The 12,336-nt window shown below is 37.4% G+C and overlaps 1 protein-coding gene across 7 annotated transcripts in view; it reads right to left on the bottom strand.

Annotated features, from left to right (window-relative positions):
- Positions 1–12,336, bottom strand: part of CTNNA2 (catenin alpha 2) — a 486,975-nt gene that overhangs the window by 41,274 nt on the left and 433,365 nt on the right. For all 7 annotated transcript variants that reach the window (XM_064653544.1, XM_064653542.1, XM_064653543.1 and 4 more), the window contains one exon: positions 4,058–4,209. In XM_064653544.1, the coding sequence (XP_064509614.1) occupies positions 4,058–4,209 (152 nt within the window). The remainder of the gene's footprint in view (positions 1–4,057; positions 4,210–12,336) is intronic.

A 12,336-nucleotide genomic window follows, 5' to 3' on the forward strand; every position in this document is an offset into this window, starting at 1 on the left:
GTGAATTATACAAGTATAAGTCATAAAATGGCATATATATGCAGATAAGTGCTATTTGTTTCATATTTCACCAACTCAAATATACTTGATGAAGATAGAAACCCCACTATGCTACACTGCCGTATGCACTTAGAAATTGTAAGATGCAATTTTAAGAATTTCAACACTGTGAACACCAAGTCAAGCTAACCTTGTAATGAGAGGAAAGACTGGAAAGATGAAAAGATACTCCCCCATTTTTTACCACAAAAATGCCCTTTAATTCTAAAAGATAAGGAGAAAAAAAAAAAAGTAGACCTTATAATATGCTTTTCTATCCAACTCCACACTCTTCTGTACATTTGTTTTGGTACAATTGAAGCCTGAGTGATTCAGGTGCAAGCAGTACCTGAGTGCCTAAGTCAGAGAACCTCTCTCACTGCAGGTCTTCGGTTGTTTAATGATTTACAGTAAAACCTAGCACTTCAAATTCAGTCTGAGAAGTAGCAGGCAGTCAATGCAGACAGTGGACCCCATAACACCCTTTGGAGATAGGCTGTTTCAAAAGATGATGGGATTCTGCATCAGATCTAGTTTTCCAGAGGACCTGAAAAGTTGCAGCACTTTGGGTTTCTCCACAGTGGCTGCCCCACAGGTGATGATGGCTAAACCTGTACTGACAAGTGTGGAAGAGTGGAAGGGCATTAATGCACCCAAACAGTCTGGAGTTAAGGACCCCACACTGCCCTCATTTCATTTTTATTCAGACTCATTGCAGTCTGCTCTCATGGACTGAAAGTCCCTTAAAGATAGAACAGAAATGCAGTTAATCATAGAATTGTAAAATAGAACATCCTGAGTTGGATCCACAAGGATCATCGAGTTCAACTCCTGGCTCTGCACAACACAGGCCCCAAAAAAATCCCATCATGTGCCTGAGAGCATTTTCCAAATGCTTCCTGAACTCTGTCAGCCTTGGGGCCATGGCCACATCCCTGGGGAGCCTGTTCAGGGCCTGACCACCCTCTGGGTGAAGAATCTTTTCCTGATATCCAACCTAAACCTCTCCTGACACAACTGCAGGCCATTCCCTTGGGTCCTAGGGGGCTCACAGAGCACATCCTCCCAAAAAATCAAGTTTCTGTGCTCTAAGACTACTCTGTAAAATGAACAAAAACACAGCAAGAAGGAGCACCTGGAGATTGGCTCCAAAAATGCCCTCCTGACCCAAACAGATGTAACACTGAGGTTAATGTAGATGCCACTAAAGGCAAGGTTTCTAATAGCAAAGGCCATGTGTGCAAAGAGCAAACTGGCCTCAGAGAGACATAAGAATGAGAAAAGGTGCCATTGTGATTCCTCCTAACTGCAGAGAGGGTTTCTAGCTAATAACTGAGGGAATTTCATAAACAGCTGTGAAAAAACAGAGTGTAGTTTAATCCCTGCACAGTAATAGAAAAGATGTCGCAATGGAATGAAATTATTATTTTCTATTTTATTTTTTGGTTCTATAATTATACTCTTAAATTCATTTATACTACTTCTTAAGTTGTGGAAGGGATTTTTTCCTCTGTGTAGTTCATAATAATAGTCCTCAATGAAAAAATGAGCCTCCTTTCTCCTCCAGAGGGAAAATAAATTCTCCCCTTGTGAAAGAAAAAGAGAAGAACAGAGATTATCCCACTTTCCTTCAGCTTACCAAAAGTAATAATACCAACCAAAATTAATTTTAAAAGTGGCTTTATTTACTCTATGAAATGAGAGAATCATCTCAGATAAATTCAATCTTTCACGGCTTGCACACAAACAATCACTGCCTGAAAATAATTGTGTCAGATGCTCTAAAAAGTTTGCAAGGTCGGGTTTTTGTTGGTTTTTTTTTTTTTTAATAATTCTTTGAGAAGTTTTATAGCCTGAATTAAAGGGGTGCATGAGATTTGATAGATTATTAGATAAAAATATTCTAAAAACTTTCTTCTATAGCTTAATGCCTCACTCTTTAATTATACATTCCATTTCAGGGTGACATGTTCAGATGGGAATGAGTATCTCAAAGTGAAACTAATTTTGTTTTCTACAGAGAATAAGGTTCTGATTCAGCAAACTCTGGTCTGTGTAAGCTTATATATGTGGATTTTTCCAGTTAACTCACAAGGATAATGAGTCCATTTATGTGCTTTAGTTCTCTGCCTGGGTAAGGAGTACTACATTTAGCTCCATAAATACATTAATTGTCTGAATGCAAAAATAAATCTTCCTAATCTGGGTAAGCAGAATTCATTAACTCATATCATACAACGAGTGGAAAGTAGTAGTGATACAATTGCAAAAGTAACTTGGGAGGACTGCAGAGCCTGCATGCTGATCAGCTTTCCAAGTAAACAGAACAGTGAGGCAGAAATGAAATAAGTGAATGTGCCTCCAGAATATAAAATGGTGCTTTGTGCTTAGCAGAAACATCTCACCAGGACAGTCTCATGGCAACCTCTCAGGGACAACTCTGATGTACAGGAGGGTGCTGGAAGACAGAACTCTGTGTAGGGGATGGGAAAGTGTGTTTCTATAGGAGATCCCACCTGATGGTTGTGCCTCATGAAGCAATTTCAAATGACTAGAGAAGACTAAAATGTCCTAAGAGAAGTTTGGAAACTGCTTCTACAGACTAAGGAACTGGATAATCAGGGAGGGAAAATGGAGATTCTTTGCTATGCAGATCTTTCATTTCATAGAACCATAGAATCATAGAATGGTTTGGGTTGGAAGGGACCTTAAAGACCATCCAGTCCCACCCCCTGGCATGGGCAGGGACACCTTCCACTAGCTCAGGTTGCTCCAAGCCCTGTCCAACCTGGCCTTGGACACTTCCAGGGATCCAGGGGCAGCCACAGCTTCTCTGAGCAACCTGTGCCAGGGCCTCACCACCCTCACAGGGAAGTAATTTAAGTAAAGATTTCCATCCTAGCCCAGAAGAGTTGCCAATACTCTGATGCTGCAGACCCAGAAACAGGATGGGTTTGCCCCTGTCATCAGTCATGACTGTAATTCAGGCTACCTGAGATGAGCACTGGGAATGAGAATGGAATTTATGTTTCACAGTTATAAAATTAAGCCTGTCAAAAGCTTTTTCTGTAAATGTTAATACATAGTGAGAGATGACTAAAATGGAGCTATTTTGGAGTGCTCCAACTGCCTGAAGTCTTACATTAGAGCCATAATACACTCCCAACCACAAGTGTATGTTACCTGTTTGCTCAAAGGGATGAGTTGGTGTTTTAGCCCTGTTATTTGCTTCATAAGAAATAAAAATCCTCTATGATTTTCTCTCCAGCTTTATGTGTATGTGGCTCTCATTAGAGCAGATTCAAGGTAATTTGGGTTTCAAATAACAGTTTCAGTTGCTGAAGAGATGTCCAAACTAGGTTTGGTTTGCCGTTTTTATGTTTTAAATCTTTGACTGCAGACTACAGTGAAAAGCAACACACACCTACTCTCATAATAATGATGTTGTTCTGTGGTTTCTTTTATTTATTTGTTTGTTTTATTAAAAGATGTCTAAGCAAATTGAATCAACTGGTTAGTCAACACTGAAATGACACATTTATACCTCAATAAACATTCAAAACCATCCCTGCAGAGGCTCACTGGAGCAGCAAGATAATTTATTTATTCATTTAGATTTTAACCAGACCTACCTCACATCATAGGCAGCACACATATATTAGAAAAAGAACCCAAATAAACAAAACAACAAAAATCTACACAAACTTTGAAGACCTTGGGAAATTAATTCTATTACTATGGAAACAGTAATGAAGTTTGCATCTATTGGCAGTTGCAATCAAATCTTCTCCGAGGTGATTAACATATTAATTGTGGTTCATCTACGAAAACAACCTCATCTCTTTATCTACTAATTCTTTTTTGTTGTATATACTTTTGTTTCGCGCTTGTTTCAATATCAACCTTTTCTGGCTTATTACAACACAAGGTCGATTCCAAGAAGCTTTTGTGTTTCTCTCATCCAACATGATACTTCCCTGTCAGTCCCAAATTTTACTCCCTGGGGTGCTTCACATACCCTTATCATCAGAACAGCTTTCCTGATGTCACGAACTCCGTCGTAAACCAGGCGGGAGGCGTCGATGAACTCGTTCTCCTCAAACGGCTGGGGGACGTTGGCGCTCAGAGCTTCAATGGCAACCTCCACTTGCTCAGCAAAACGTGGCATAACTGGGTTAAACACAACAAAAGGAAGATTAGACACCTTCTTTCACGACCATTCTCCCCCCGCTCTCGGGCAGAGACACTTTCCAACAGATGCGGGACACGCTGTTCTTACAATTCCACGACACAGGAAGGCTCGTGGCATGGGTTTCTACTGATGCTGCACATGCAGGGCTCTGGTACATTTTCTGGCAGCAGAAAAATAATGTTTTTCGCATTCTCTCCCCCAGTTGCACAACAAAGAATGGAAAGCTTCCTTTAACAAGTGTGATTTACGAACTTTTAAAAGACTGCAAGATATCTGAGCAACCAGTTAACTACATTTAAAAGCTTTACAACTTAGAACGAACAGAGTACATATTTATATCAAGTAATCAAAGCAAACTGTAGCCATTATGCCCATTCATTTAGAGAACTAACTGCAGTCTAGCTCATACTGAATAATAATAATTATATAAAGGACAAAATGCAAAATCAAGCATATTACATCTGAGAAGGCACTTAAATGAAACTTTTGTTTCTTCGCTATCATCATGTATATAATACAAAAAAAAGTCATAGATATTAGCTAACAGTATTATAAACTGTGGTATGAACTTTTTAATACATAGCTTAAAGCAATTATTACTTCTGTAAATAGTTTCAGGGCATTCCTTGAAGCAGCAAGAGGTTTTTCTCCAAATTTTGTACAGGATTCCTTTGAAGGTATAATCACTTTCTGCACATCATGTTTGCAAAAACCTTCCCCAAATCAGTCCTCTAACAACTTACAGCCAAATCCTACAACAGGAACATGAATGTCAGGTCCCACTGATTATAATGCACCTACACTCCTGTACTTATTAACTCGTCTGCAAAACTTTAAACTTAATATTGGAGGAAACCTGGATTCACTAGAAACCTGGATACAAAATCCAGTGGGATTAATTTTCAAGAATTCAAGGAACTTGGGTCAAGCTTGATTTATAGATAGACATCTTTACATTATATTCATGTCATTTTTAATCTAGCATTTAGATATCCAAATCATGTACCACTGGCTTTACTATTTTGGCAGTATAATTGGAAGAACAGGGAAAGATGATTCCTAAATCATTCAGTTGCCTTTTTTTGTTGTTAAAATATTACCTTTCCAGACTATCTTTTCCCTATACCCTATTTTTAATGCATTTATTGGTAACTTGAATCCAACTGATGAATACAAAGGGGAATTTCCAGTGTTATTTTCACCCAGAGAAGTGACAATCTTTCCTAGGAAGGAAACTTTCACTGTGACATGAAACCACGTTTTCTTCTTGATTGAATATCCTTAAATTTATTTTAATCATAATGAAAACTACATTTTATGCATCTTACTATCAGGTTTGAAGTAAAATCACAAAAAACATGATTCAAGAATAGTTTACATTTTGAAGAACAAGTGGTAGCAACCATGAACTCAAACTTGCTGTTTCTGGCACTTAAGTATTACTCACTGGATATTAATGGGGAACCCTTTAATTTCAAGATATAGTGATTCAAATCTTATTTATATGTATATACACACACACACATACATATATATATGCACACATATATATATTTGTTCATGAACACAGGTGAAAGAACAAAATTGTATCTTCCATGAAGATAATATTCAGTAAGTGCTTGGGATATATTGAAGAAACCAGAAAAAAGTGGCAGCAACAATAGACTTTAAAAAAGTAAACATTAGCAAAACATTGCCAGGCAGAGGGGAAACATTCTAATTAGAAAAGAAGCATGAGAGAGCTGGAAGTTTTGGGAAAAATATTAATAAATGCATATATCAAATTATCTTAATTAATAGAACACTTGAAAGTGTAGTAGGAGACTAATACGAGTGCATAAGGAAGTCTTTAGACTGATTATCAAAAAGCAATCATTCAAAATACAATGAAAAGAAGTAAACCTAAAGAATAAATCAGAAATTATTTAGGGTCATAGGGATAAAACAAGTGAAACTAGAGATGCAAAAATGACAACAAAAAGTAGGTAAACGCCCTAATATTAAGGGTTAAATTAAATTTAACCTTAAATTTCTGTCTAGAATTTCCTAACTAGCAGAGGTGGTCAGGTATTTGATATAATTAATAGCAGATGCTACAGACCTGAATTAGGAATGGGCAGTTTGGAGAACATTTACATTAACACAAGGAAATTTATCTTTTACATGTCTTCAAGTTACCAGAGCATGGTAAAATTTACCCTGTAGTTCTTAAGAAAAAATAAAAACAATTTATGAACCATCTTTTAGAACTCAAGGAATACAATAACAGTGAAAATTCCAGGGATTTAGAAAAAGAAAAAAGGAAGCGTATACCTATTATTATAAAGCTAGAGAAAAAAGGAGGGGAGATTTATAGAATATTCAACATAATTTTAGTACCCAGAAAGAAAATGAAACATGACGTAGAGCAATTAATTTTTAATTATCTTGTAAATAATGAGCAGATGTTGGACAGGCAATGGATTTGTCAAAATAGGTTGCACCAAGCTTTTTACAATATTTTCCTTGATAGGGCAGGTATCAGTGGTGGTGGGGAAGCAGATATGATACAGCTTGACTTTGGTAAAATCTTTGCAATGGCCACCTGGGGTGTTCTTAGAAACAAAACAAGGGAAATGCAAATTAAATCACTGTAAGGTGGAAAGTTAGATTTTATTAATTTTCCTGAATTAACTTGACCACATGTGTTACCACAATGACTTCCACTGGGTGTGGAAGCCTCTTCCACCCATTCTGACTTTGCAGAGCTGGCTATAATTTAGTCCTTAATTTACATTGCTACACGTGACCATTATCTGCTCTTTCAAAATGGAAATAGATATTAAACTACTTTATGAATTGCTTGCTTGTCAACTGCATTTTTACATCAGTGCTCACTTTTGATTAGACAAGCAAGAAAAAACATCTTAAACTAATAAGATGCTATTACTTACAGCTTCTCCATGTATATGTGGCCATTTAATGCAGTAAAGTTTTTGAAAATTGAATTGAAAACTGTATTATTCTCCAGTTAAGGTTATTGAGCTCCATGACAAAAAACCTCCAGTCCTTCTTATCTATCATTTCCTGTACAATGAAGGATATTCTTATCCCAATAGCGAAAGAATTACAAGTAAAATTCAGGCAAAGGCATGGACCTGTATCTGGAGTTAAAGCTTGCAAATGCATCAGATAGAGAATGATTCATTTATTATGCACAGAGACATTGGCTATGAATTTTAGATTCAGAAGCAAATCAATACTTCTGGGGGAAAATTAAACATTGGTTTCATACTTTGAGCCGTGGCCTTGAAAACAGTTATGCATACGCTTAGACTGAAAAATGTGAGCCATTAACATCTCTGGGCCTAACTACATGAATTAATTAGGCACCTGCATAAATGTTGACAGAATCAGGTCCCAAGTTAATAGCAACACTTCTAATTTACTGACTTTGTCATTCCAACAAATAAAGATTTTAAAGCTTTTCTGTGGATGAGTTTTCGATGGCAGAGAAAGTAAGATCACTGCCAACAAAATGTAGGTTGAATGGCTGCTGGAGAAAAACTGGGAATCAGCAAAGTTAAAATTACTTCCATTTTATCAATTGATTAATTCTTTTAAATTATATAATTTTTGCTATCAGCATAATACAAAACTAGCACAACAATTCATGCCTTGATAAAACTTGTATTTTTCGGTGAACCAATGTGTTCCACAAAGAAAATATTTTCTCTAAAGCTCTTCTTGTTTTTCTCCCACTCATCCATATCTCCTACATATTAAAATTATCAAGTAATTATCTGTTTTCTAAAAATATATTCCCTATTGCCCTTTTCTTGTATGGCAATCAGTTTGTACTGCAATTTTTGTACTTAAAAACATGGTTGCAAATTTTGTTTAGTGTTATGGGAACAATAAGATCACTGACAGGGAAATGTTAGGTTATGTAATAAAATTATTGAGATAAAAAATTAAAAATGTTTGGGTGTTACTGTTCACAGCATTAGAACAAAAAAGTTTCATTAATATGCAAGATTAAATGATTGCCTCGCTAATTTACTGCACTTTTACAGCCTTATTATTTAGGAACTTGAATTCTTGAGAATCTTAAGTAGATGTGAATGTTCAGAAATATAGAAAGGGATAATTAAGACACAAAAAAAAGCAATAAAGGTCAAGGACCCTCCAGGTGCATGAGTTTCTAATTCTTAGCAGCATCGATGGGAGTCAGGAAACTTGGCCTGCTTTTGTCCTACTTCATACACCTGAAAGTTATAAATCTGTTTCCCTTTACCAAGCAGAAAGGAAGAGATGTTTCCATGAGACAATTAATCACACCCACTTTAAGAAAGCAGTTAAAGCTCAAGTGGATCAAATTCTGGCATTCCTCTGCCCACCGAGTAGAGAGGGAGGTCAGGTGTTTGGCTTAGAGCAGATGTCTGCTTTGCACAACCAAGTTTAGGCATAAATAATCCCATTCATGCACCAAATCCTAGAACAGTTTTGGCTCTTAATCAGGAGGGTTCTGGCTGAGCAAGACATTGCTCCTTTCCATCCAAATCTCACTGGAACTGAAGGGTTCTCAGAGGTCTCATCTTTGGGGTATTTTTCTGGCCAAAAGAATATTTCTGAATGGCATCAGCAGAGCTGTTTCTTAGAGCTTCATTTTAAAGAGACAAGCAGCTGCTCCACTCTCTCTAGTACCCAGGAATTTGGATCCAAAGACTGGGGGTTGTTCCCTAGAGCCAGACTGTCCCCAGACAAATCAGAGAAGTGCCTGATCTCCTACACCCTGCTGTGTCCATCTCTGTCCTCTGGCTAACTCCTGTTAGCTCTGTATTCATTTAAGCATTTGTAGCTGTCCTTCACAAACTTGATTTTCCCCTACTCCATGTTCATAAGGTGCCAATCACCCGATCAAAGCAGCCCTTAAATGGCTGTAAAAATCTGGTCTGATTTGGGTAAGATTATTCAAGAAGGACATGGCAGTCTAAAGGTTTGGACCACCACACTGCTAAAAGCTGAAGGAAGGATCCCTGAAAAATGTCTGTGCTTCTCCTAAACATCACAGTTTGTGTCACATAAATCAAGAAAATTATCTAGAATGACTGGCAGGAGTCAAAGCCAAGGGTTATCAGGGGAGACTAATAAAGAAAAAAATCCATGAATGATCCATGAATACACTAAAAAAAAAGATGCTCTGTTAGGAAAAAAGCTCAGCCATTATCCCTATTTAATAGGTTTTAGTACGAGAAATTCACAAAGTTATAGCTTAAAAATTTCAGTGTTCTGGATGAAATTTCTCCTATTTTTTTTTTTATTAATCCATTAATTTAACTAGCTGAGTAAAGAATGTGGTCTACCAGGAAGTTTAAGATTTTAAACAGGCATTTAAAAGATAATTCCTATGGGAAATCTGACATACTCTGTCAAAGACAGCACAGTTTCTCAGATTCATTTGAAGGATGAATAAGGAATGAAACATGATACCTTATTTAGCTTGAAGTGTTTGTCAAAGTCTGTTTTCAGAAGAACTGAACATTCCCTATCAGAAGATTCTAAATATTTCATGAAATGTTTTTAAGTCCTGGTCTCATATAATATAATTTACATTTCAGTCATGATTATTATATTGCTAATTAAAAAGAAAAAGCTTTATAGAATTCTACTGAAATATTATACAATATTTCACAGAATCACAGTATTGTTTCTGTTGGAAAAGACCTCTCAGATCATGGAGTCCAACCATTCCTCCAGCACTGCCAAGGCCACCACTAAACCATGTCCCCAAGTGCCACATCCACATGTCTTTTAAATCCCTCCAGGAATGATGACTCCACCACTTCCCTGGAAATCCTGTTCCAGCGCTTGACAACCCTTTCTGTTGAGAAATCTTTCCTAATATCCAGTCTAAACCACCCCTGGCACAACTTGAGGCTGTTTCTTCTTGTCCTGTTGATTTTTATTTGGGACAAGACATGGACCCCCACCTGGCTGCACTCCAGGGAGTTGCAGAGAGCAAGAAGGTCCTCCCTGAACCTTCTTTTCTCCAGGCTGAGCTCCCCCAGCTCCCTCAGCTGCTCCTCATCAGTCTTGTGCTCCAGACCCTTCCCCAGTTCCATTACCTAATAGGACAGTATTAATCCAACTGGTTTTCCAAGAAGCAGATCTGATTTAAATATTTTGTTGCTTGGGCTGATGTATGTTTTGTAACACACACTGTGCATGAATATATCTTGCCTGCAGATACATATATTAATTTGCTCTCATAGATAAAGAAATTACCATATATAACCATGTCTGTGTTTCATGTCACTGGATTGGGTTTTCAGACCGGTTACCCTTCTGTTCTCAGAAAAGTGGTCACTGATTTCTGTTACAGTTAAAACTCCTAAGTAGAAATGTGACTTCTCTTTAGTTCTGGATATCAAACCCTGTGTGCCTGTCATTGGTGAATCTTGAAGGAGTAAAAGCAAGATTAGGGCAGAGTGCTATAGCATAGAAAAGGATGAAATGCCACTGTCCAATGCACAAGATTATCTTGTCCCTTCTTGCCATTTGCTATTCAGGTTTCTGCCAATGAAATCGTTAAAAGACAGATGTAAAATAATGAATACCCACACCCTACAGCATTTTACAGTAAACACAAGACTTTCAGGAAGAATAAGCCTTCACTGCCAATACACTGCACCACTGATTGACCCACAGACCATAAAACCAATGTTCTCAAGCTTTCCTGAATTTATGGACAAGTCCTGACCCTTTGGCCCATATGTGTTAAGTCTTCTCTTCTGGCACTTCACAGAAGGCTCCAACTTAATCTGTGGGTTTATGCAACTAAGCAGGATGACGTGGGAATGGAAGAACTGGATTTGTTCATGTGCAGTACAGGTGAGCTGTACCTCATAGAACTTACGGGGATGTCTGGAGTTACATTACCAAGTGTTGGGAGGCAGGGACACACACATAGGAAGGAAAAACAAACCTTCAAACTTTTTTCGGGCTGAACTGTCGTTTGCAGAAAGATAAATATCAAGGGAGAAGCGAGGTAAGTGTTGTTTGCCTCATGGCCAGGTACATCACATAGGTACAAGGAAAGGTACATCACAAAGTGTTCAGAGAAGGATAATAAATGGCAGCTGCAGGGACAGATGTGCCCCACCAATTTCAGATGTCTCATTCTCCTGTCTACCTGTGCAAGACTACAGGCAGTGAGCACCCCCAAAATATTATTCCTACTAAACAGAACTCCCCTCAGGTTATAATTTCAAATAAAAGCTAACTCTTCAAAAAATCCCCTCAAGAAAACAGTCCCATGCTGTTGGACACAAAATGGGTTATATAACACAAGCAAACCACCCTTTCTGGCTTAGTTATAGGTTTGTGTATATCTGTATGTAGGTGTGTGTAGGCAAGGGGATGCAAGGAATACCAGTGTTTTTATTTTAAAAGATTATTGTACAATTCTCACTTGTGTTCACAAACATTCTGTTGGAGCTAGTGTATATTCACTGCATTTTTCTGCCTTTATTTTCTAGACTTGGTAAATTTCTCTCCACTTCCACTACCATCCTTCTTATTTTAAAAAATGGTTTTTAACAACACAAGATTTTTTGAGAACAGATTTGAACAGCAACTAAGTAATAACAGTTTATGAAAATGGGCATTTCTATTATATTAACCTACTGTTCATTATATAAGGTGTCTAGCACATCCAAAATAGATAATCCTGGTATTTTTAAACTCTCACTGAATTAAATTGCATCTAAATCTTGAATTTTCTTTAATTATGTAATCCTTATCTTGACCTTCTTCCATTCTGGAAGACCTTCAGGTTGTGGAGATCAAAGTGGAAACAACTAGTTGGTGTGTTCAGTGAGCATCTTCCTATAATTACAGCCTAACATCTTCAACACTGCTGTGAGGGCTGTTAAGCATGGAAAAAGTATCTTTGCTCAGCTGCCCCTAATGATTCCATATTTTTTCTTAGAGGATGAATTAGCTCAGAACCTTCCTGTCTCTGTAGATAATACAGTTTTAATTGTTCCATTTACCTAGAGAAATTAAATAAAAATATCTTTTAGCTTTGTCTTTCTGACAAGGAAACTCTCTCATTCCTACCA

This window comes from Pseudopipra pipra, chromosome 4 (assembly GCF_036250125.1).
Source record: "Pseudopipra pipra isolate bDixPip1 chromosome 4, bDixPip1.hap1, whole genome shotgun sequence".
Taxonomy (NCBI): domain Eukaryota; kingdom Metazoa; phylum Chordata; class Aves; order Passeriformes; family Pipridae; genus Pseudopipra; species Pseudopipra pipra.